Genomic DNA, 25,279 nt, shown 5'->3' with positions numbered 1-25,279 from the left:
GGATGGATGGGTGGATGGGTGGGTGGATGGGCCAGTGGTAGATGGGTAGCTGGGTAGGTGGATGGATAGGTGAGTGGGTGTGTGGATGCGTGGGTGGATGGATAGGCAAGCTTGTCTGTTTCTTTTTGTCTATTTGTTTCTACCCAACATACAGTAGGTACTAGGTAGAGTTTGTTGGGATAAAATATTCCTTTGTTTCTCCAGCTATCCCTCCCCTCTCCGTCTGGTCCCTCCTTAGGGCTCCAGCTCCCTTCACCTCCCCGCCACAACCCCTGGGCCCCTCAGGACAGAGATGTTGGGGGGGAGGGGGATGAGCCCTCCCATCACCCTGCCTTCCCCCACTTCCAGGAAGCAGCCGCAGAGTCCCAAAGCTCCTGCACCCCAGCCACCCCCCATCCTTAAAGTCTTCAACCGGCCTATCCTCTTTGACATCGTGTCCCGGGGCTCTACTACCGACCTGGATGGGCTACTTCCCTTCTTGCTGACCCACAAGAAGCGGCTGACTGACGAGGAGTTCCGGGGTGAGCCACTTAGGTGGGGATAGTGGGCGGGTCAGCCAGGGGGGGAGGGAGGCCTGGCATTGGGGGCCCCCTTTCCTCTCAGCATTGTCCCCTGAGTCGGTGGGCTGCGTTGGCCATGAAGAACACTGGATAGGGAGTGTGGTCCTGTGTGTCCTTTGCCATATTACTTAACCCCTCTGGGCTTTTGCTACCATCATTCATTCATTCATTCATTCTTTCAGCCTTTATTTATGGAAAGGTCAGTGTTGTAGGTAAGCAGACTCCACTCACATGGGTTCAAATCCCACCTCTACCACTTAAGGGATGTATGGCCTCCTTGAGGCCCAATTTTCCCACCTGTCAACTAAGGAATAATAATAGCATAGTCCTGGCAGGGTATTTCTGCTTCTGCTCCCGGGCTCTGCCCCACCCCCACACAGCTCTCGGGCTCCCCTCCCTAGGCTGAAGCCCAAGTCACCACCGCCCCGACTTCTCCCAGCCCAGAGAGCTTACCCCCCCAGCCTTGTCTGGCTCCAACCTGCACCTCAGAGCATCAGCTTCCTCCACCGCACCAGGCCTTCCCTGCAAATTGGCAAAGTTGGCCTCTGAGCCCCTTGGCCCGAGTCAGTCACCTGCTATGTGCCAGGTACCAGGGTCAGGAGCCATAATTAACTGGCCAAACGACCCCACAAATCAACATAAAATGTTAAGAACTGCGGCACCTGTTACAGAGGAGAGCCTGTCTCGAGGAGGCCGGCGGCAGCCTACCGCTCGGGGCTGACGAAGCTTCGGGGAGGTCGGGGGTGGGAGGGGTGTTTTTGAGACTTCAAGTATTTCAGCCAAATTCAGTGCTAAAGCAGGGGGACCTGGCCAGCGGTATATTTTTCACCTGTACCTTTACCAACCAGATCCTTTGAACACCAACACAATACAGTGCAGTGTCGTGACTGTCAGAAGAGAATTCCTGGGTTTAGCAAAAATATTCCTTCACGGCGTGCAGCCGGACGGTGTGGCTTGTTGGCGGCACGAGCTTAGAGTTGTGGCCCCTCGGGGCTCCTCCCTGCCCTCGGAGGGTCTCAGTGACTACGGGAGCCATTTCATTTGGAGGTGACCCACATTCAAGCCCTTGGCCAAACGGCCCCTCCTGACCCCCAAGGGCAGTCGGCACAGATGGGGACAAGTGTGGGGTTAGAGCGAACCCCTCCCCTGTGTCTTCAGCTCCGGGCTGGGCTTCCAAGGCTCCAGCTTCTCCTGGGTTTACGACCGAGTCAGGGGCTTTTCGCCTAGGCCAGGAGCCCCCAGGCGAGCGTATCCGTGTGCATGAGCAGAGGCGGCGGGCTGGGGGTGGGGGTCCCTGAAACTGCAGAGAATTGTGCATATTATTGGGGGATTAACCAAGAGGCCCATAAGGCTAAGTAAGCTGTAGGGCTGCTCACTTGCTCTGGCCCCTTCTAAGGTCCTGCAACTAATTTTGAATTCATAATTGCATATTTGATTTCATAAACAGTACCCCGAAATCGTGTAAGTCTGAGGCCCCTGAAAAACCTGGATCCACCCCTGTGTGTTGTTCTAGCCAGAGGCTCATGAGCTCATCTGATTCTCAGGGGAGTCTGTGACCACCACCCCTCAAAGTTTGACACCCTCCAATTTGGCATTCATTTAGGGCGCTTCCCCCCCCCCAGCAGCTCCCGTGGGCAGAGCCACTTCGCCACCTGGTGGCCGAGTCCTGGAACTGCGTGTCCCTCCCCGGTTCTGGGAAGATGCTGCTCTTGGCATTTCATCCCAGGACCCAGGCTGGCAGCCTCCCACCCCGCTACAGCCTGGGTCTGGGGGTGTGGAAGTCCAAATTCAAGGTCTGGTTCCACACCCCACACAAACCACTTTGGGTTATCTGTGGTTTGGAATTACCTGTGGTGACCAGCTCATCAGGTGCTGTGCTGGGCATGGGGTGAGCAACGGTGAATGAAGCAGACACAACCCTGTCCTCAAGTTGCTCGCAGTTTCCTGGGTGAGATCAACATTCATCAAGCAATCACAGAAATAAAAACAGTTATAAACTGTAATGTGTGCCAACAAGCGGCTGTGTTGGAGGATTTGATCTAGTCAGGAAAATCTGGGAGAGCTTCCTGGAAGAGGTGACACTTGAGCTGAATCGGAATGAGTTGCAGTTAACCAGTTAAAAGAAAAGGAGGAAGGACCGGGGGGAGGGTGAAGGGACAGCATGTGCAAAGGCCCTGTGACTCACTGCAACAGCGTACTCTGCGGTCACCACTCCAGCTGCTATGTGGATTGAAGGAAACCCAGAGAGACTGTTGGAAACCAGGCAGGTGTCTTGGGCCAGGGTGGTGGCAGTGGAGATGGGGAGTGGTGGAGGGACTGAATAGGACATGCTGGTGGGAGAGGGATGTGGGGGAGAAGAGAGGCCAAGGCCAAGGGTGACACAAAGGTTTCTGGCTGGAGGGGGACACCATCCTCTGAGGAGGGGGACACCATCCTCTGAGGAGGGGACATATGCGGGCTGGGAGTGGGCTTTGGGAGGGAGCAAGAAGAGTTGCAAGCTGCCTGAATTAGGAAATGGACTGACACCTCCTCGAGGCTAGAGCCGAGTGTGGGTGTGTCTGGAGAGAATCTCCAGGGCCGTTGGCCGGCATTCGGGGCACCCCCACCCCGCACTTACGCAGATGAGGAACTGGAGTCCGCTTTTCCTTCAATTCAAGGTACAGCTCCTGGGTGACTCTGGGCTGGGCGCCAGGGGTACAGCAGGAAGCGGCTCGTCGGGGACCAGGCTTGTCCAAGAGACCTCAGTCCTGGGGGCACCGGGACTGGAATTCAGGTCTCTGTGAGTCTTTCTTGTTCTCCCCACTGACTCCTGGCATCTAGGGAGAAATTCCTAAAGCACCTCTTGTGGAATAATAACTGCAACAGAATATTTACTGAGGACTTTTACCTGCCTGGCGCTGGGCTCATCAACAAACATCTATTAGCTCTTCGATTTCCTCTGTGGCCTCAATTTAGCGAGAAAGGAAACTGAGGCAGAGGAAGGGTCACACAGGAATCGGGAGTAAGGCCAGGATTCGAACCCCAAGGTGCCTGGCTCCAGAGCAGGCGTCTTCACTCACACCTGCGTCTCCCACCTGCCTCTCCTGATCCTGATCCCATTCCTGCTCTGCTGTTCCTGAGCCCCCAGCATGATTTTGCCCTGTGCCTGATTCACAGGGGTGTTCTCTTTCCGTTGACTCGTACTTTTTTTTTTTTTTAAGATTTTTTAATTTTTTGGGGGGGGGGAGGGGGGGAGGGGTAGGGGCAGAGGGAGGGAGAGAATCTCAAGCAGACTCCCTGCTGAGTGTGGGGCTCGACCTCAGGACCCTGAGGTCATGACCTGAGCCCAAACCAGAGTCAAACGCTGAACCGACTGAGCCATCCAGCCGCCCCTCATTGACTCGTTCTTTTAAGATATAAATCAAGTCGTGTAACCATAAAAATTAACATAAGGGAAAGAAAATTGCACAGGGACGTTAGTGAGCGTCCGTGGGCAGCGTTAAGGACCCGTTTGTGCCACACGGAGACTGGCTTCATGAGAGAGATCTGACATCGAGATGAAAAGGCTCATGGCGGGCCTTCAGTGCCATTCCTGCTGCATCTGTGGGGCCCCCAAAGCCCTCTCCCGCCCCTCCTAAGGTAATTTTACTGGTGTAAATGCTTCATGGGAAGGAGATCCTCTGTTCAAGTAGATGGCAAACGCTGCCTGCTGTGTCTGACTTCTAGAGCTTCCCAGTCACCATTAGCATATTAAAGGCTCTGATAAGTCCTGTAATAAATAAATAAATATGGTTGGCTTTGTTTAACCCAGGCTTCCCCACCATTTATTTGATTTTTAAAATTCCCTTCAAATTATGCTTTGGTCAATCCCAATCTCTGTAGGCTGTGGCTTCCCCACAGTTTGAAGAACTGCCCCCCTGAGTTTGTTGGACCCCCTCAGCACCATAGGGGCAGGTAGGGAATGGGCTCAGAGGGGAGGTGTGACATGGCCCCAGGGCCCTGTCCCCTGCTGCCCAGTGGTTCCATACCATGGGTTGAACGCCCCTCATCCTGATTGTGTGTCCCCCCCAGAGCCGTCCACGGGGAAGACCTGCCTGCCCAAGGCCCTGCTGAATCTGAGCAATGGACGCAATGACACCATTCCTGTGCTCCTGGACATCGCTGAGCGGACGGGCAACATGCGGGAGTTCATCAACTCGCCCTTCCGGGACATCTACTACCGAGGTGGGGCCCCACGCCGGGGCAGGGGTGACGCAGGGTGGCGGTGGGGCGCTGTCCTTGCTCGTCTGACCCCCACGCCACCCCAAGAGCTTCCACCTATGCCTCAGGTGCCGGCACACGTCCAGGGACTGATCGTTGAATGACTCCCCCTTCCAATGGTTCTAATGATCCGTGAACTTGGCATTAGGGACCTGAGATGCCATGGCTCCGGATACTCTAAGGCTCTATGATGATAGTCGTATGGGCCAACAGTGCTAAGAGACAAGCGTATCACCAGCCCCACCTCCCCGGGTCTAAATTCCGAGATTCTATGACTCAGACTTGACCTTTCCGATTCCCAGATATGAAGATTCAAAGTCTGTGAATTTTATACTTGAGTCCAAAATTCTGTGGGGCCACAATGCCTTTGTCTCCTCCTGGATTAAAGCCTCCTGTGAGTCGGACAGGTTCCCACACTTGGGATCTGACATGTGGGATCTCCTCTGAGTCCGCATCCTGCCTGCATGAGGCAGCTCGTCAGGCCCTCGTGCAGCAGAGCTCCCACACCCGGGCGGCGTCTGGAGCTCCGTTGCTGCCCTTGGAGGGAGCCGGCCAAGGCCTGGGGCTGCAGCCCCCACCTGACTTCCACACTCCGCAGCCCCCCAGCCCCTGCCCTCAAGCCTCGTCCAGCCTCTGCCCCCGCCCCTGTGACAGTCCCTCACCCCCTCCCCAGGTCAGACCGCCCTGCACATCGCCATCGAGCGGCGCTGCAAACACTACGTGGAGCTCCTGGTGGCCCAAGGAGCTGATGTCCATGCCCAGGCCCGGGGGCGCTTCTTCCAGCCCAAGGACGAGGGAGGCTACTTCTACTTCGGTGAGGAGAGGACGGTGGGGGCTGGGGGGACGTGGTGGTGTCCACAGCCCCGGCCCCTCCCCAGATACCTAGAGCTCTGCTCGCATGTCGGTGTTGGTCCCCGAGGTCTTGCTTATGAGGAGTAGAGCATCACCTGGCCTCCTGGAGCCTCAACTTTCCCATCTGTACTGTGGGGATCGTGAGAGCCCCCGGGGCTGTGATGGGTGGTCCGCCTCTGGTGCACCCGGCACCTTGTCATGCTCGTCCTTTAGTCCCACTGAAGCTGGGGCCAGGGGTCTGATTGCAGAGCCCCACCCCCCCATCACCACCATGTCCCAGCTGAACTTCACCCCTGCTTAAAGGCACACGTTATTTGAAGTTGAGGGACGAAGTCCCTCAAAGAATCCCTCACGGCCTCCACATTGCAAGGCCACACCCCACCTCTGGCACGTCACCCACAGAAATGTGTGGACTGTGTCCGGCGTCCCCGGGTCTGTCCCCTGAGCATCCGCGGGCAGAGCCCCTCCCCATCCTGGGCGCCCCCCCTTCACTGGCCTCCCCCTGCCTCCCCCCTGGCCTGCAGGCGAGCTGCCCCTGTCGCTGGCGGCCTGCACCAACCAGCCCCACATCGTCAACTACCTGACGGAGAACCCGCACAAGAAGGCCGACATGCGGCGGCAGGACTCCCGCGGCAACACGGTGCTGCACGCGCTGGTGGCCATCGCCGACAACACCCGCGAGAACACCAAGTTCGTCACCAAGATGTACGACCTCCTGCTGCTCAAGTGTGCCCGCCTCTTCCCCGGCAGCAACCTGGAGGCCGTGCTCAACAATGACGGGCTCTCGCCCCTCATGATGGCGGCCAAGACGGGCAAGATTGGGGTGCGTGCAGGCTGGGGGGGGGCACGGCCAGCCCGCCCCCCCACTCTTGCCCCTCCGCGTGCGCACACACACACACACACACATACACACACACACACACACTGGAGGGGCGACTGCTAGCATTCATTATTATTAATATGCACACCACCTCCTATCATGCCAACCACATTGTCCTGCCCCAAGAACCTTCTGTGGCTCCCTATTGTCCAGCCAGGCTACTCAACTTCATCCCAGAGCCTCTGTCCTCATCCCATGCCACCGGATGATCATGCCCCACTCCCGCCAGCTAGGACAAGCCACTGATAGAAATCCGAGTCCCAGGGCCCTACCCCTGTATACTCCCCTATCATCCACTATCAGGGTCCTAGCTTAGCCCCTAACCTGCCGAGCAGCCCTGTGCAGGTTCTCTCCATCCCTGACCTCAAACCCTGAGAGACCAGTGGCACCCCCTGCCACTGTGACAACCCCAAAAGTCTCCAGACGTTGCGGGATTATCCCCTGGGGGCCACCATGGCCCTGATTGAGAACCAAGCTTGCAGTGCTCCCGAGTCAGGAGTACCTGGGTCCAAAGCCTGGCTCAGCCGCTTCCCAGTGTGTGACTGCAGGCATCTCCCCTCGCCCCTCTGTGCCTCAGTGTCCTCGACTGCAAAATGGGGATGAAAACAGCACCCCGTGGTACCACGTGACAACTAGATAGGGTGATCCACGTCAAGCTCTTTAATGAAGGCCCTGGGATGGGTAGTACGTGCTCAGTAAATGGCAGGGATTATTATTGTTCTATTAAAAACATAGCAAAAGCTACTAAAATCGCAATTTATGAAAGAGTCTTGAGGTAATGGAAAAAGCCCGGGTTTAAATTTTGGCTTTTTGCCCTACTAACCTGTGTGGCTTTGGGCAATGCCCACCCCCTCTCTGTTCCTCAGTATCCCCTGGGGGTAAGCTGCAGATAGAGGCATCAGGAAGGACTGGATCTAACAATTATTCCTAGATTTAACATGTTAAGAAGATCCATTCACTGTTGTTTTAATTACATAAAAAAGATACTCATTCCGATTCTGATTTTTGAGGCTGGCCTGGTTCAGTCCGGCTTCAGCTGATTGTGTGGCCCTAGGGAGCACCCTTCTTTTCCCTGAGCCTCTCTTTGCTCCTCTGAAAACCAAGACGGTAAGAGTAAGAACAAGATGATGTGAGCACACAGGGCATGTTCCGTAAATATTTCCTCCCCGCTACGTCCTGCTCTCTTGGGAGGTTGCCCCGAGATGGGCTGTGATGGGCCCCTGGGGTCCCTCTGATGTGAGGGCCCTCCCCAGGGCCCCCTGACCCTCCCTTTTCCCGCTGCCGTGCAGATCTTTCAACATATCATCCGCCGGGAGGTGACACATGAGGATACGAGACACCTGTCCCGCAAGTTCAAGGACTGGGCCTACGGGCCGGTGTATTCCTCGCTGTATGACCTCTCCTCCCTGGACACGTGTGGGGAAGAGGCCTCTGTGCTGGAAATCCTGGTGTATAACAGCAAGATCGAGGTGAGCGCTAGGGCAGGAGACAGAGCCTAGGGAAGGATGGGGGTGGCTGAGAGCAGGGAAAGGACCCTGGCACGGGGAGGGGCTCTGCAACTTTTACATGCTGTGTGACTCAGGACAAGTGACCCAACCTCTCTGAGTCCCAGTTTCCTCTGTTGCACAATGGGGATAAGGATAGTTCATGTCCCGTAGGGTTGTTGGGAGGACCAAGTGAGTTCCTTTGAGAAAAGTCTGGCACCGAATAAACATTCTATGTCAGCTATTATCATTAGTAGTCGTTAGATGAAGTTTTGAAAGCTCCTTTTTTCACTTAGCAGTATTTCGCGAACATCGTTCTGCACCATTAAATATTCTTCTGCAATATCATCGCTGCGAGTAAATGTACCACATTCTAATTAACCACTCCTCTATTCTTGGTCATTTGGGTTCGTTTCTGCCTTTAACTATCAGGAATAACACTGCAATGGCATCTCTGTGGCTACATTGTTGCACAAATCCATGTTTATGAGGAAACTCAAGTCATTAACGGGACAGGATGCTGTACAAATGGGGCAGAAGATGCTGGGGGCGGGGTGTAGGTCTCCCTTCCCTCCCCGGCTCCGTGAGCTCGGAGAGATGCCTTCCCTTGCTGGAGCTCACTTCCCTCATCTTTGAAATTAGTGACTAACTTGATTTAGGTCAGGGGCGGTGGGAGGTTTAGCATCTCTGGTGCAAGCTTTGATTGATTGGTAGTGTCTGCCCGGGGATCTGCATAGAGAACTATTGTGCGGGGCTCAATTATTGATGGCTTCCCTCCCCCTCAAAGCCCCGGGGGAGAGTCGGAGAATTATGGTGAATCCAGTGTCTATCATCCTGGGGCTAAATTTCCCCATCCTGCTTCCTGACTCAGAACTTCTGAGGTTGAAGCCCAGGGATTTACATATTTTGACAAGCTACCTGGGTGATTTTGCCACCAGCAGCTTGGTACCTACCATCCGCAGGTTGGAGTGTGGGGACCATGAGAATAGCTTTCCAGCTCTGGGTCCTTCGAGTCCAGAATAGCCTGGAAAGGTCAGTCGGGGCAGAATTGGGCAGAGCCTCGAATCCTGAGCCCAGGAGTGTGGGGGTGATTCGGAATCCCCATCCAGTTCCCCGTGGATCCTTGAGTGTCGCTGAAGAGTGGGTTAGGAGGAGAAGGTGCTCTTGGGGCAGAGGGTGGGGGCTGGCGTGTTGCAGTCGGCCTGCCTGGATCCCACGTGGCCCCTGCTCGGGTCTCCCACAGAACCGCCACGAGATGCTGGCCGTGGAACCCATCAATGAGCTGCTGCGGGACAAGTGGCGCAAGTTTGGCGCTGTGTCCTTCTACATTAATGTGGTCTCCTATCTGTGCGCCATGGTCATCTTTACCCTAACCGCCTACTACCAGCCGCTGGAGGGCACCGTGAGTGGCCGGGAGCTGGACAGGAGCCGGGGCACAGCTGGGTCCTCCTCTGGGGGTGTCCCCTGTGGGAGGGACTAGAGAGAGCTTAGGAACGGGATGGGGAGGTGTCCCCCTCCCCGCCCCCCCCCCCCCGCCGCACCTAGGGGGGAAGAGAGTGAAGGAAGAGGATCCACAGGATCCAGATGTTTGGGGAGCATTGGGGATCATCTGGATCCAGGGCCGGATGTTGGAGGGGCTGGGTGAGGACCTGCGTGCCGTCTGCCCACCAGCCCCCGTACCCTTACCGCACCACTGTGGACTACCTGAGGCTGGCCGGCGAGATCATCACGCTCTTCACTGGGGTCCTGTTCTTCTTCACCAATGTGAGTGCCTGGCCCCCAACTGCACCCACCCTGCCCGTCTCCTTCCTCCCTTTATTTCCCCCTTCCACTCCCTTCCTCTGTCACCTCCTCCAGGCCTATACCCTCCTTCTCTGCTTTTTCCTCTTTCCCCAACAGAAAAGAGCCCATCATCTTGGGGTGCCTGGGTGGCTCAGTCGGTTAAGCGTCTGCCTTCGGCTCAGGTCATGATCTTGGGGTCTTGGAGTCTGCTCTCCCTCTGCCCGTCCCCCCTCACCCCGTCATGTTCTCTCTCTCTCAAGTAAATAAATAAAATCTTAAAAAAAAAAAAAAAGAGCCCATCATCTTGTCTCTGGACCACACTCTGCCTCCCTCTCTCCCCTTCCCTCCCCTCCCCTCTGCATTCCTGACAGCTCCACCCCTCTCACCTGCCTCCTCCCCTCTTCCAGATCAAAGACTTGTTCATGAAGAAATGCCCAGGAGTGAATTCTCTCTTCATTGATGGCTCCTTCCAGCTACTCTAGTGAGTAGAGGTCCCCTCTAATGAGTCGAGGTCCCCGGGCTGCCAGCTTCTGGGTGAGGAAGGTGGGATTGGGGTTGGGACGTCATCCAGATTTGGGGGCAGGGGTTGGGGGGAGGTGACTCTATTAGGAGTGGATTCACCCAGCCCTGATGGCTGTAGCCCAAAGTCAGGACAAGACCAATGTCAAGCAATAGAGTCTTCTGGTTAAAGCAAGATTCTGGTTGCCACAGAGTTATCGCCATATGCACCTTATATAGAAGTAATGTAACCTCTTATCCTGGTGATTGATTGCTAATGTCTGCCAGGAGTGCCATGAGAAGAGTGCTGCGCTTGATTAATGATGTCTGCCTGGGGCACGGGAGCAGTTGCTGCATGTGCACGACATCTTTTCCCTTTTTCTTAGAGAACGATGAGATCCACTTAGCCACAAAATCTCCCCTCAACACCACTTTCTCTAGCAATTCCAAAGGGCATCACTTTGGGATCTTTTAGGGCCTCAGGGCCATTGCACACACATTAGTGGCCAGCTAATTGAACATCATGGTTAATAGAATGCTGGGGCACCCAGTGAATCCACTTTGTTTCTCTTCTGGGGGGTCAAGAAGGCATTGGGATGTCCTGGTCCCCCAGAGGGCTTGGGGGCATGTCTCCCCCTCTGGTGCCTCATTGGCCTCTCTCCTCTCTGGGTCTTCTTGTGGTCTCTGCTGCCTGTAGCTTCATCTACTCCGTGCTAGTGATTGTCTCGGCGGCCCTCTACCTGGCGGGAATTGAAGCCTACCTGGCTGTCATGGTCTTTGCCTTGGTCCTGGGCTGGATGAACGCCCTCTACTTTACCCGCGGGCTGAAGCTGACGGGAACCTATAGCATCATGATCCAGAAGGTATGGGCTGTGGAACCCTCTGGACCATGTGTCCGTGGAGGGAGCCACACACAGGATGTGTGCAGATTATGTGTGTAGGTGGTACCCTCGGCCCTGAGGCCACGGGGCACCGTGGGGGCTGCAGGGAGGGTCTGGACATCGGTGGAGGTGGGAAGGGACAAGGGTGGAGGTGGGAACCCTGGGGATGGAGAAGTCAGGAAAATGAGAAACCATGTGTCTCATGTTTGTCTCCATATTCCCACTGGGGTCTTTAGATCCTCTTCAAAGACCTTTTCCGCTTCCTGCTGGTCTACTTGCTCTTCATGATTGGCTACGCTTCAGGTGAGCTCTGGGGAGCCAGGTGAGCTGGTAGGGGTGGAGCAAGGACCAGAAGGGCAGCCTGCTGCGGGGAGGACAATAACTAGCGTGTGCTAGGTTCTCTCTGCGCGCCAGGCGCTGGGCTGAGTCCTGTTCCATCCCTGCCTCATTAGTCCCCCCGACGGGTCTGCGAGGTCAGTGCCTTTGTTGTCCCCTTTACAGGTAAGAAAACTGAGACTTAGAAAAGTTAAATAAACTGCCCAAGTTCCAAAGCTAGGAAATGGTAAAAATAGCATAGTAGTGATTATTGCAAAAGAAGCCACCCGAACTTAGGGCCTTAAAACAACCACTGTTTATTATTGCTCACAAATCTTTGGGTCAGCTGGGCAGTGGTGCTAACCCGGGCCGGGTTCGGCCCATCTCCATGAGCTCCTGTGTCTGTGGCCGGCCATGGTTTGGCTGCCGGCTGGCCGGTCCAGCGAGGATGGCCTTGGTGGGGGTGACCTCGCTCTCTTCCCTGTGGCCATCCATCCTCCAGCCAGGTTGGGCGTGTTCCCATGGTGGTCTGAGGGTTCTGAGAATGTATGTGGAAGTGTTCAAGGTCACTGCCCGGCATCCCTTCTGCTTCACTCTGCTGTGAACGCAAGTGACAGGCCGGCCTTGATCAAAGGGTGGGGAAATAGATTCTACCTCTTGACGGAAAGACCCGCAAAGTCACGTTGAAGGGACATGGGTACAGGGAAGGGTGAATCTGAATACTTAATCTACCAGTTCAGGCCAATTCTGTCTGTCTCCAGTGTGCCTTCTCCATAATGTCATGATGCCCAGGGACCTCAGTGGCACAGGCCATGGGGGAAGGGCCAGGGATGGGGATACTGACGGAGCCATTGGGCAGGTCCCCAAGAGGTGGGTGAGCTGCCATCCAATGCCTGGTATCCAAAAGGGAGCGGCTACCTCAGACTTCACCAGGCCACATTCATGTCTGAGGAGGCTGTTCTGGGGATGAGCACTGAATCAGGATCTGATGGTGGTAATAGTTTAACCCAGATGGCTCCGAGGCTCTGCGTGGATTATTTGGGGGGAAGCAGAACGGTAGCCTCGGCTGGGGAGATAGGGACAGGACACAGCTGCCCCCTCCCAGGGTTAGGACTGGGAAGAACTAGACAGAGTGTCAGGGGATCTGCAATGGTCAAGAGTCCAGCCCTAGTGCGGTCCTAATTATAGAAACTGAGGCAGGAGCTTAGGGGTTAAATGAGCAACAGAGTGGTCAGCTTGGTTGCAGGGCTTCTCCTGATAGGGGACACTAGATCCCTTCTCTGAGGCTGACCTAACACAAACATGACACATGGGCCTTTTGTGCCCAGGGCAGACATTGCTAATGGATCACAGAGTGATTTTTCTCATAGGTCCAGATAAGGTCTCAGAATCCTTCTCGACACATGTGTGGGCAGCCGCTACACAACTGAACAGCGATAGCATATGGGTTGAAACGTGCTTGCTGTAATCCCAGGATGAAGGCCCTAGGAGGTTGTATGCCCCACTGACTGAGGGGCTCAGCCTCCTCATGCTTCCTGCCCTGGACGGTGTAGGGGCCGTTGTTGCTGCTAAACTGTGTTGAGAAGAATCTAGATGTTTCACCTGGGCTCAGCAGGAAGGGATGTGCGCCAGAATCAGTTTGAGGTGTCTGGAGGGGGGTCAAGGGCCTTAGCAGGCATGGCTCCTAGAACTATCAGGCCTGGCACCGGGTTTCAGCTTGCACCTTTCCTCTGTGAGCTGGTGTGGGCCGGGAAATGGGAGTGTGACCGAGGGCCTTCCCCCCAGGGATGCTGACCTTCCAGGCTCCCAAGACCTCTACCAGCAATAGGCTAGATTAGGGTTTCCCAGCCTTGGCCCCTTTGGCCTTTGGGGCCAGATGATGCTCTGTGGGGGCTGTCCTGTGCATGGCGGGATGTCTGGCAGCGTCCCCTGGGCCTCTCCCCACTAGGTACCAGTAGCGCTGCCTCTCTGGTTGTGACAGCCGAACATGGCCAGATGTCCCCGAGGGGAAACGTGGCCCCTGGCTGAGAACTCCTAGACTAGATCCCGGGACCTTCTTTGTTAGCAAGAGTCTGTGGAAAGAGCCAAGGCTTTGGACGCTTGGTTTGGCTCATACGCCAGGTGACCCTGGGCTGGTGTGCTCCCCTCACCAAGCCTCAGCTGTCCCCTCTGTTGAATGGGAACGCTGCTCTCCACCTGTCAATGCGTGTTGTCACTCAGCGAATGTCACCCCACCCCCTCCCACAGCCCTGGTGTCCCTTCTGAACCCATGTGCCAACATGAAGGTGTGCAGTGAGGACCACACCAACTGCACGGTGCCCACGTACCCCTCGTGCCGCGACAGTGAGACGTTCAGCACGTTCCTCCTGGACCTCTTCAAGCTGACCATCGGCATGGGCGACCTGGAGATGCTGAGCAGCACCAAGTACCCGGTGGTCTTCATCATCCTGCTGGTCACCTACATCATCCTCACCTTCGTGCTGCTCCTCAACATGCTCATCGCCCTCATGGGCGAGACGGTGGGCCAGGTCTCCAAGGAGAGCAAGCACATCTGGAAGCTGCAGGTGACACCCCGGGACCCCCGCGTCCCCAACCCTGCCGGCCACCGCCCCCTTCCAGAACGGGGAGACCTGGCCCACAGCATGCCCGCCTCGGCCTTCTGCTCAGGGCCAGCTCTGTCTTCTCATTCTGCCTCCGCTTCCCTGTCCGTAAGATGGAGCTTGGGGGCTGCCCAGGCTCCGCTGCCCCTGAGAAGCAAACGTGGCCGTGGGCCTCGTGGGCACAGGGGAGCTGCTGCCTTTGTTTCCCCCAAGTGTTCTATGCAGTTCTAGAAAGCAATGGCCCAGGGGGTCACAGCCCTCTCAGGCCACGTACAGCTCATAAACTGGGGGGCTCACAACAAACAGCGCGAGCACAAGGCCCAGGAATGGAGCAACCACATTTACGGTGCATTTCAAGGAAATGGGGCAGTGAGAAGAAAAAAAAAAACCCAAGGTCATCCTCCCAGTTCTGGGTCTCGGGGGTGGGGGGGGATGTCCGGCTGCTCTTAATCTTTATGCAGACCACTTCCTTCCCCAGGCCTCAGTTTCTCCATGGGGTGTAACTCATAAGAGGCAAAGTGGCAACCTGTGGACTGGGTTTGACCCACAAAGATTCATGTTTTCTGGATTGCCATATTTTAAAAAAAAATTCATGCAAAATTTTAAAATGAAGAGATTTCCCATAAAAATCCAAACTTCAGGCCTTTCTGGAAAGCTGGAAGCCTGGCAGGGTGGCCCACATCCCTTTCTGGGAGTGCCTGGGGGGATGGGAGGCAGGGGCCTGCTCCCCACAGGGCTTGCACTCCCGGGTGTGCCCCAGTCCCTACCCCTCCCTGGTGCTTCCCAGCACCGACTGGTGACATCGTGCATGTGTCACGGGGCTTCCTGCCTCTGATCCTGCTTCACCCATTTGTGCTCTTGCGTGGGTTTCTGAATGTATAACCCTGCTTCCGGGGCAGTAGGGATGCGCATCATTTCTGCCACGAGGGCAGTAGGTGCCGGGGGGGAGGGGGGGCAGGAGGAGGATCACCAATGGCCTGCCCACCCCTCCCCCGCTACAGTGGGCCACCACCATCCTGGACATCGAGCGCTCCTTCCCCGTGTTCCTGAGGAAGGCCTTCCGCTCTGGCGAGATGGTGACCGTGGGCAAGAGCTCGGACGGCACCCCAGACCGCAGGTGGTGCTTCAGGTGAGGTGGGGGCGGGCGGGGCCAAACCATCCTGAGCCGATCGAGCCTCCTTACCTTTCTACCCATTGCAACTTCCTGAGCCACTGAGGCCCGATGGGCCCGACCGGAGTTCAGTTCTCCCGGGTGATCTCGGACAAGTCAGTTTCCTTCCCAGCCTGGATCTCTTCCACGGATGACAGCACCACCCCCCGGGGCCAGCCGCACGGAATCGATGGACTTGGGCCATTACCCAGATGCACAGGGAATGCCCCCTTCTTAGGGGAACCCCGGGGTGAATCCTTTCTTTCAGGGTGAATCATTCTTCATAAAGTGATTGCCGGCATAGAGTACGACCGTCACCCTCACAGGGGCAGGCAAAGCCAGTTCCTCGTCGGTGAAGTGGGGACAATACCAGCACCCACCTCGTAGGCCGGCTGGGCAGTCCTGTTCAGTTGGAACCCGAAGTTCAAATCCTGACTCTCTAAGTGGTCAGCTTTGTGATCTTGTATGAACCGTGCAACAAGCCCGAGTTTCCTCATCTGTCAAAGGGGAACAGTGAATGTACCTTCCTTGCTGGGTCCTGACCTGTAGAAATGGCTCCGAATAGGGAGGTTGGATGAAAATGACAAAAAATAATTCTCCAAGGGGGAAATTAGATTGAGCCCGTTGGGGCCCCAGGGGCTGCCTGCTGCCTTGGCCAGGGCGTCCCATAAAGTGGAGGAGGGAGCGTCAAGAAGCAGGGTGTCCGCTGCAGATGAACGGATAAGCAAAACGCGGTGCACCCCTAGAAAAGATGATTCAGTTGCAAAATGGAGTGAAGTCCTGAGGCTCCAGCACGATGAACCTCGAAGACGTAATGCTGTGTGAAAACAGCCACAGTCAAGGGGCCACGCGGTGTAGGATTCCATTTATATGAAATGTCCCGAATAGGCAAATCTACAGGGACAGAAAGCAGAACACAGGTTACGGGGAGGTGGGGTAGTGAGACTTACAGCTTAATGGGTACAGAATTTCTGTTTGGAGGTGATGGGAAATACTGGGAATAGATAGCAGGGGTGGTGACCCAACACGGCGGGAGAGGGGGATATGTTTAATCCCCTGAATAGTATCCTTAAAAATGGTGAAAGTGGCAAATTGTATGTTACGTGTATTTTACCAGAATTTTTAGGGAACGGAGAGGATGTGCTGAGGGGCTGGAACAGGGAGGCTGCCTGGGGGTGGGGAAGGGATACGGTCGGGGTGGGGGCTCCCCCTGACCCTTCTGCCTGCTGTGGCCCCGCCAGGGTGGACGAGGTGAACTGGTCTCACTGGAACCAGAACTTGGGCATCATTAACGAGGACCCGGGCAAGAGTGAGAACTACCAGTACTATGGCTTCTCGCACACCGTGGGCCGCCTCCGGAGGGGTGAGTGCAAGGGGGTGGGGGGTTAAGTGGGAGAGATCCAGGGGTGCAGAGGGGAAGCCCTGGTCATCCTTGTCCCTGATTTGCTTTGAGCAGTCCTGTCCCCTTTTGGAGACTCACTGTTCACATCCGTAGAATGGGCCAGCCGCTGAGTTGTTGCCTTTGCTGCTCGTGAACGTCTGGGGCACCTCCCTTCCCCTACACTGGGTGCATGAGATGCAGGGACGTGGGCCCTCAGCCCTTCCGACCCGGGCTTGAATTCTGGCTCTTCTACTTACTCCTGTGTGGGTTTGGCGTCTTGACCTCTCTGAGCCCCAGTTTCCGCCTCCGTAAAACGGGGATGAGAATCCTCCCCCTTTAGCTGGCTGTGGAGTGCCCGGTGCACAGGAGCTGCTCAGTACCTGTGTGTGCATTCTCCACCCATCCTCATTCCTCCCTCCGCCGCGCTCTTGACAGATCGCTGGTCCTCAGTGGTGCCGCGCGTGGTGGAACTGAACAAGAACTCGAACCCAGACGAAGTGGTGGTGCCTCTGGACAACATGGGGAACCCCAGCTGCGACGGCCACCAGCAGAGTTACCCCCCCAAGTGGAGGACTGATGATGCTCCCCTCTAGGGGCTGTGGGCTGGGCAGGGTCTCTGGCCTGCAGCCCAAGCCCGTCCCTCCACCTGCCTGTTTCTACTCCACCTGCATTTCAGCGATGCCTCCCTGGGGCGTCCCCCACGTGCTCCTTTGACCTCCAGAGGCGAGGGCCGGGCGCAGATGAAGGGGAGGCCCCAGGACCCTCTGGCCCCCAGGCTCCTGCCCCCAGTTCCGCCTCCCCACCCGGGGCATGAGGCTCCTGACTGCCTGTCTCACTCCCATGGAGTCACATAAGCCAAGGCGAGGGCCTCTCTGCCCACGGGGGCTCAGTGCCCTGCCTCTCCATTATTTATTTGCTCTGTTCTCAGGAAAGTGGTATGATCCTCGACCCCAAAGGGATCTGGCAGAGGCCTCAGGATCCCATTCCAGGTCACCGCCGGCCAACCCCAGCCCCAGCCTGGGTCCTGGGCTGCACACGGCCCCCTGTGCAGCAGCGTGCTGCCTCTGCGATGGGGTGGGGCCATGCCTTCAGTGTGTTCTGTAAAAGGTCTGGGGTTTGTCGGTGCCCAATAAATGTTCATTCACTGATGGTGAAGATGGTAGGGATGATGATGGGGGGAGTGGTAATGGGCATGGGGATGACAGCAGTGAGACGGGGGAGCTCTGAAATGCTGGTGGGGGGGCAGGGATGAGAATGAGGAGCAGTGGTAGTGACCAAGGTGGTGTTTAGGGTGATGGCTGGAGGCTGGACTCAGGGCAGCGGTGGTGGTGTGAGCCTAAGAGATGTGAGTGAGATTGGAGTGGAGGGAGAAGATGGAGTCAAAGGGAATGGGGGAAGAGTAATGTTGGCTGGGGAGGGGAGCAATGCTGGGCAGAGTAATGTTAGTGGTGGGGAGAGAACATAGGTGTAGGGAGAGTCATGTTGGCAGGAAAGAGTAATGTTGGTAGGAGAGAGTAATGTTTGTGGGAAAGAGTAATACTGGTGGGGGAGAGTAATGTTGGCGCACCAGTAATATTGGTGAGGGGAAAGTAATGGTGGAGAAGAGTAATGCTGATGGGGAAGAGTAATTAATATTGGTGTGGGAGAGTAATGTTGGTGGGAAAGAGTAATGGTGGGAAGAGGAGTGTTAGTGGGAAAGAATAGTGGGGGGAGAGTAATGTTGATGGGAGGAGAGTGATGCTGGTGCAGATTAATGTTGGCAGGGGGATAGTAATGCTGGTGGATAGAATAATGGTGGGAGGAGAGTAATATTGGTGGAAAGAGTAATGGTCGGGAGAGTAATATTGATGGAAAGAGTAATACTGGTGGGAAGAGTAATATTGGTGTGAGAAGAGTAATGTTGGTGGGAAAGAGTAATGTTGGTGAGAATGAGTAATGTTGGGGAGAGTAATGTTGATGGAAAGGGTATTATTGGGGGGAAAGGGTATTATTGGAGGGAGAGAGTATTATTATTCCCCTGCAGGTGGGAATAATGCAGGTGGGAAGAGTAATGTTGGTTGGGAAAACTAATGGTGGGAGGAAAGCAATGCTGGGGCAGATTAATGTTGGTGGGGTGAGTAATGAGGGTGGGTGGAGTCATGGTGGGAGGAGAGTAATATTGGTAGAAAGGGTAATACTGGTGGGGGAGAGTAATGCAGGTGGGCAGAGTATTACTGGCAGGAAGGATTACGTTGGCGTGAGGAGCGTAATGGTGGTGTTTCTTCTCGTGTCTCTTTTTATGAGGGCGGAAACCTTTCCCGAATGACCTCCCCTCTTGTATTATTGGCCAGAATCGTGTCACGTGTCTCATGCTTCAGCCAATCAGCAGGCAGGAAGCCGCAGAGTCCTAAAGCCGAAGGACAAATGGAGAAAGGTAGTTTCTCCTGCCCGGAATCCCTAACGACTGGGCCCGCTGGTGGCTGCTGCAGGCCTTTTCCCAGATGCCCACCCTTCACCTCAACGGCCTTCCGACACCTGCTAATCTGTCGGGACCTCTGCGAGGCAGAGCTGGAGCCGGGGATGGCCCTGGCTTCCCCCGGGCCACAGGGACTGGAATGGGGGCACTTCCCGAGCAGACTGGCAACGTCAGTACCTGTGCCCTACCGTGTCAACGGCCCCCTCCCCCACTCTTCGCTCTGCCCGTGACTTTGCAAGAGAGCCTGACGGTGTTCTCCCACTGTGGGCAAAGCACAGTTTTGCATCCCTGGCTTGACTGTGAGATTTGTTTTAATCAATGGCATGTTAAGGGACATGCCTGGGCTAGTCCCTCCCCCCCCAAAGGAGGCTGAGAGCTCCACGGAGCGCAGCAAGCCTGGGTGACATCAGAGGAACCCCAAAGATGCATGAGAAAGAATCGTTCTCCCATGCCAATGAGTTTTTGCAGTGGTTATTTTTTTTTAAGGGCAGGCATAGATTTTGTGGCAATATCTGATGGATGCAGAATATCCGCTACACCCCATGTTTCAGATGAGGAAACCAGGGCTCAGAGAGGTGAAGACTCTTACCCAGGGCACCTGGCTGGGAAGTGGTAGAGGTGGGGTTTGAACGCTTGTACTCTGCCCTCAGAGCCCATTCTGGAGAGAAAACCCTCTGACCCCTGAGGGGTGACAGGTGAAAAGGCCAGGTCGCTCCTCTGCCCTGTAGACCCTCGCTGTCACCTGCCACTTACGCTGAGCCCCCCGAGATTGTCGGCTCCCATTTAGAACCCTCTCTCTCTTTGAACATACCCCTAACTTTATTCCAACCCGGATTTCTTATTATGTGCGTGTATGTGTATTTAATAATGATAAAGCACTTGTATGTCATATTTGACAGGAGGGCTTTTTTCATCTCAAGTTTAAAGTACTACTGGGAAATAATTAGCGCTACTAGAGTCAAAAACAATGGGACCCCATCAGAAAAGACAGTCTCAGAAACTCTCAGATCTTAATTGAACAATTACCTCTTATGCCTATGAATACTTCATTATTACATGCCCTGTTATTATTAGCTGTTATTATTGTTTTAGATGAATGCTGGGGATTTTTTAAAAATCAAAAGCCATTTTCAACCATACTGTTCATCTCCCCGGAACGCACACTCCTGACATTTCCGAATGTAATAACGTCGTAGCCGGCAGCCTCCACACCTCGCCTGCAAGATGTGTATTCTGATAATTTCGGTGGTTTGGACGGAGCCGTTAAAGACTCTGGGCCTCTGTTCATACTGTTATTAATTGTTGACTCCCTGGCGAAAGCATTGGCATGAGAATCAAGCACCCACTACCTTTTCATTTTTAGGAGCCCAAAGCCATCGTGGGCAATGGGGAGATCTTCGTTCACCCCAGGCTTATGAGATGAAGCAAAAGGAGGGGTGGTGGTGGAGGCAGAGGACAGGATGGAAAGGGCACTGGCCACAGAGACCCAAGCCCAGGGAAGGAGGATGGGCTGGGCATCTTCTCTTCTTGGAGGGAATCACGGAGAGGAGGAAGCAGGTGAACATGGAGTGGTAGGCACTGTGCTCAGTGTTTGGTGCTTGCGTCTCGGGAACCACATGTGGGGCCTGAAGGATGGGTGTTTGAGGCCTCTCCAGAAGCCATGTCCCCTCTTCCTTCTTCACAGCACCTGTTTTGTTCAGAGTTCTCCACTCTGCTCCACAGTCAGGGGCTTCCCTGAGCCAACCACTGTGACTCTATTTCCCTTACTAGGGATTGGTCGAGGAATTGCCATGTGAACCTGTGAGTTCTGACCTATGAGACAAAAGGGGAAGTCTGCTGAAGGAGGGGGGATTCTGGGAAAATAAGAGAAATCTAGGAAGACACTGTCTTTGCTGGGCACTGCCAGGTCTGTGATGTGATGCCTGGAACTGCAGCAGCCATTTTGTGACCATGAAGGCACTTGGTAGAATGGAAAGATGGAAAGGGGTCTTTGATGATACCATTGAGCTGTTGAATTAACTGACCCTGGGGCCACCCTACCTTAGGGCTTCTTATGATTGTTAGAGATAAAAATTTTTCTTTCTCATTTAAACCAATGAGTCAGGGTTTCCTGATACCTTGCCCAAATCGTGGAGATATAAGAATACATTTTGAACCCTATTTACAGATGGAGAAAGTGAGCCCCAGTGAAGTAAACACACTTGCCTAAGAACACACAGCCTAGATGCAGTGGAGTTAGGATTTCCCCCCTCTGTCTTAGGAGGAGAACCCTTCTAGAGATTTGGCAGGATTTTTTTTACCTAGTGTTTTGGCCTTTCCGAAGCGTGTGCACATCCATTTCTCCACCGTAACAGGCTGTAATGGGTTCTAACAGGTGACGACAGGGGAGGTTAGGTGGAGCTGGGACTGGAACCCAGGTACCCAGATTCCAGTAGAGAGTCTTCTCAGAATCTCTAGGTGCTCAGTGACATCAGAGAGTTCCGCTTGCTATTACCCCCCCACCCCCATCTCATTTGGGGATGCATCCATCTGATCTCACGGATCAGCCTTTGGCCTATGCAGGGTGGGACTGCTGATCCTGGAGATTGGCCACCAGGGGCCGCTGTAGTCACACCCAGAGGCCTCCTCAGAAGAGGAGAGAGGGAACCTGGAACCAGCCAACTTGGCCCGGGAAGAGCCCCTAGCTGAGCTCCCCATTAGGTGCACCCTGAGGCTCTAAGACTCAGGAATTCCCTCACCTCTCAACAAGGAGAGAAGGTGGCCCAGATCTGCCTCTGGAGAGGCTAGAACCTAGTTGCTGTGTGCCCTCAGGCAAGTTGCCTTCCCTCTCTGAACCTCATTTTTGTCATTTTCAAAATCAGGGTACACCCCCCCTTGTCAAATGAGGGCTTCCTTCTCTCTCCTCTAGGGTCTTTTCCCTCCTTCGGGCCTAGCACAACACCGTGAACAAAGACCAATTAGGATGTGGTGGCCCCAGAACTGAGGCCCTATGACTCCAGGTCAGGGTTGGATTCCAGTCCTTGCTCCGCCAAATGGGGAAACTGAGGGCCACACGTCACCAGAGAGAAGAAGGAACTTACTCAGTTTCCCTAATTGCAACACAAGAGGTAAGACTCGGTATTTCCTGAAGTATTTGTTCCTTGGGATGTTAATGGATAGAAACAAAAACTTAGGTGATCAAAAATATTAGGGAAACGCTGGGTTAAAGCTAAAAGGGTACCTTGCCTGCAGGACTTTTCAGAGCCTTTAATATGCTAATATAATTTGTGCGTCTCTAGGGTGGGGGGAGGGGGATACATCTGTTTCTCTAACTCTTTTAACCTGGAAACCCATTTTCCAAGGTGAAAAGCAGCTGGACCAGGTGATGACAGAAATAACACGCCTAACTTTTGGGGCATCTTCTCCCAAGCAGGCTCTGTTCCCTAGGGGACTTGACCACCTGTTTCCTATGTTCAATCCCACGTGGTTGTAATGTGCTTGTGATATCAGTCTGGCTGGGCCCCACCTTCCAGGCCCGCGCAGGGGGCAGGTGGGGCCCATGAGGGCCCTTGAAGGCAGCCCGGGTGGCGCAGGCGCGGTGTGATGTGGGACAGCGCGCACGTGGGACCCACGTGGGGGCGGAGTCCTGCCCAGCTGGCAGCCGGAGTGTAGGTTCCAAGCTGAGAAGTTGAAGTCGCTGGCTGTTGCCGGGCAAGTTCAGGGGTTGACCTTGCCTGCCTGCCCTCTCCAGGAGTGGGGAGGTGCTCTAACGGCCGGCGGGTAGGAAAGCAGAGTCAGGAAAGCACAGAGCTACCCCGGAAAGGTGAGTGTCCCCCGCACCGGCCCCTCCGCTCAGATATTTGCCCAAGCTTTCCCGCCCCTCTGATGTCTAAGATGGGGTGATGATCTTCTAGCAGTTGTTAATGACAGGAGGTGTCACCTAGGGGAGGTTATGTGGCAGCCACACGTGGCGACCACGTCGGACAGCTCAGCTCTAAGCGGTGTGAGCCCAAGACGGCTAAAGGGAGATAAGGAGCTGTGTCCCCACAGGAGACCTAGAGAAAGGCTTGCGGCTCTGCCTGGGGTGGGGGGCAGACAGATGGCAGATTCTCCCCCTCGGCCCCTTCACCCAGCACGAAGTCCTGCCCCCGGGAGCGCGGGACCCCGGGCTGTAGCTCCGCGCTGGAGCCAAATTGGCCATATTTGGGGCTTGGGGCCGGGGGCGGGGGGGTGTTCCTGTGTTTTCTGCCAAGTGCAGCGGCGCCGAGGGCAGGCTCTGAGTCAGGCCCGGCTTCTGTCCCAGCTGCTTCGCCCTTCTCCACCCTCAGCTGACTTTGGGCAAAATGATTGCCCTTCCGGGGGCCTCACTGCCCTCACCTGCGCCGTGGGGACGTGCACCTGTGCCGTGTTGAGTGGTCAGGAGGGGACTAGGTACCGTTTAGCACTGAGCCTGGGGACCGGTCTGCCTGCGGTGACCGTGGACCGTTGTAGCATTGATGGCGATGTCGTTGTCACCCGCGCTGTCCCTCCAATGTGGCAGGTAGTCCAAGGTGATTATATACATGGAGGGCAGGGGTGCTGCCCGCTGGAGGGCCTGTTGAGATCAGCCAGCCCTGCTCCCGGGGAGGAGCCCGGCCAAGGCACCGGGAGGCTGGTGCTAGGACAGGGCGAGAGCCCCAGCGGGCCTGTCTGTACCACAGGCTCCCGCCGTCCTGCGTGTGGACCCGCCGACCCAGCCCACAGAGGGTGAGGTTTTCCCAGAGCGGAGGCGGGTCCGTCCTCAGCCCGCATCTCCAAATGAGGGGGACCTGGCCTAGAGGGTTGCTCCAATCTTGCCTCCTTGCGCTCCCCCGATGCCCCAGTGGGGGTGGGCCTGGCAGTGGGCCCGGGACATGGGGACCTGGGCTACCCGGAGACCACGTTGGTGGGAACAGCTGGGCCACAGGCCACCGCCCAGCCCTAAACCTGGCTCTAGACCCCGCTGCTCTGCCCCTCCCCCAAGTTCCTGCCCCGTGCTGTTATGTCCTCAAATTCCCTGCCTGGCTCAGGGTCACTCCAGGTAGCAAAGCCAGGATTCCCCCCTGCTTCTAGTTCACGCGGGAGGCCGCCTGCCTCCAGGGCCCTCCTGGGCTGCTACGGGGCCGCAGGCGGGCTTCAGCCCTGCGTGAGGATGGAGGCTGCGGGAGAGATCTGGGGGGTCTGGAGGCGGCCTGAGCCAGGGTGTGGGTCCTGATGCCAGAACCTGGCTCCCTCTTACCGTCCTTGTGGCCGCTCTCAGGTTCTGTGTTCTCATCTGTAAAATGGGGATGATTTTGTCACACATCTGATGGTGCAGGTGTGAGGCTGTTTTGGGAGGTCAGAAAAGCGCTTCGTCAGCTGCCGCTTACATACCACTTCTGGTCACCCCCGGCGGCCTTCTGTGCAGCGCTGACTTAGTCAGCTCATCACCCGGCACAACCCCTGGGCTGCTCCCCAGGGCGTGAGGCGTGCTATGCTTGGTTCATTGACCTAGTTCAGAAGGGCCTGGCACCTGGCACCCAGGTAGGGCTCTGTGCATGGGAGGGGAGGCCTGCAGCAAACTAGGGGCTCTCCAGGTCCCCCCAGGCCAGATGGCAGGCTCCCCTGCCAGGGGATAAGGCAGAGACAGGATGTGAAAAAGAGTCCACGCCGTGGGGCTCAAACCCCAATTTTTCAGACTTGCCGTGTGACCTTAGGCAGGTCACTTCACATCTCTGAGCCTCCGTTTCTTCCTGGAACACTTACTACCTTGCAAGGATGTGGTGAGGCTCCAGGGAGATGTGGTCTATATGAAAAGGCCCAGCACAAATGAAGTGCCTGCTAAATGCCGAGCATCCTGGGTGGTCTCCTGCAGATCCGCCCCCTCCCCGGCACCCAGGCCTGGGGTGGGTGTGTGCTGGGGCTGCCCAGCCACTTTGGCCTGCCTGCAGCCGCACTGCCCCCCACGGAAGCTTGGAGTATGTCAGGCACAGAGGAGAAGCTGGGAAGGAATGTAGTGATGCAGGGGGGACACCATCCCCAGACCACCTCCGCACCATTCAGGGAACGAGCCACGGGGCCCGGGCTTGGTTCTGCCTCAGCCACTCTGCAGACCCATCGCTGGCTGTGACCCAGCGGACACAAACAGGGTACATGACAGCGTCCACCCCTAAAGAGCTGGAGAAGTAAATGACCCACAGAATGCCCAGCGCTGTGGGTGCCAGGA

At 55.7% G+C, this 25,279-nt stretch overlaps 1 protein-coding gene across 1 annotated transcript in view; it reads left to right on the top strand.

The window, feature by feature from the left end:
* TRPV4 (transient receptor potential cation channel subfamily V member 4) overlaps positions 1–17,706 on the top strand; it is a 27,738-nt gene extending 10,032 nt beyond the window's left edge. Inside the window, exons 3-16 of the mRNA XM_032398004.1 lie at positions 349–521; positions 4,611–4,763; positions 5,473–5,613; positions 6,176–6,474; positions 7,821–8,000; positions 9,259–9,417; positions 9,687–9,779; positions 10,205–10,278; positions 10,993–11,158; positions 11,413–11,479; positions 13,739–14,055; positions 15,093–15,220; positions 16,483–16,604; positions 17,058–17,706. Coding sequence (XP_032253895.1) covers positions 349–521; positions 4,611–4,763; positions 5,473–5,613; positions 6,176–6,474; positions 7,821–8,000; positions 9,259–9,417; positions 9,687–9,779; positions 10,205–10,278; positions 10,993–11,158; positions 11,413–11,479; positions 13,739–14,055; positions 15,093–15,220; positions 16,483–16,604; positions 17,058–17,215 — 2,230 coding nt within the window. The 3' untranslated portion in view covers positions 17,216–17,706. The remainder of the gene's footprint in view (positions 1–348; positions 522–4,610; positions 4,764–5,472; positions 5,614–6,175; positions 6,475–7,820; positions 8,001–9,258; positions 9,418–9,686; positions 9,780–10,204; positions 10,279–10,992; positions 11,159–11,412; positions 11,480–13,738; positions 14,056–15,092; positions 15,221–16,482; positions 16,605–17,057) is intronic.
* The last annotated feature ends 7,573 nt before the right edge of the window (positions 17,707–25,279 follow it).

Source organism: Phoca vitulina, unplaced genomic scaffold (assembly GCF_004348235.1).
Source record: "Phoca vitulina isolate PV1807 unplaced genomic scaffold, GSC_HSeal_1.0 scaffold108, whole genome shotgun sequence".
In the NCBI taxonomy this organism is placed as follows: Eukaryota; Metazoa; Chordata; class Mammalia; order Carnivora; family Phocidae; genus Phoca; species Phoca vitulina.
Note: the sequence above shows the minus strand (reverse complement) of the source record. Positions and strands in the feature narration are given on the sequence as shown.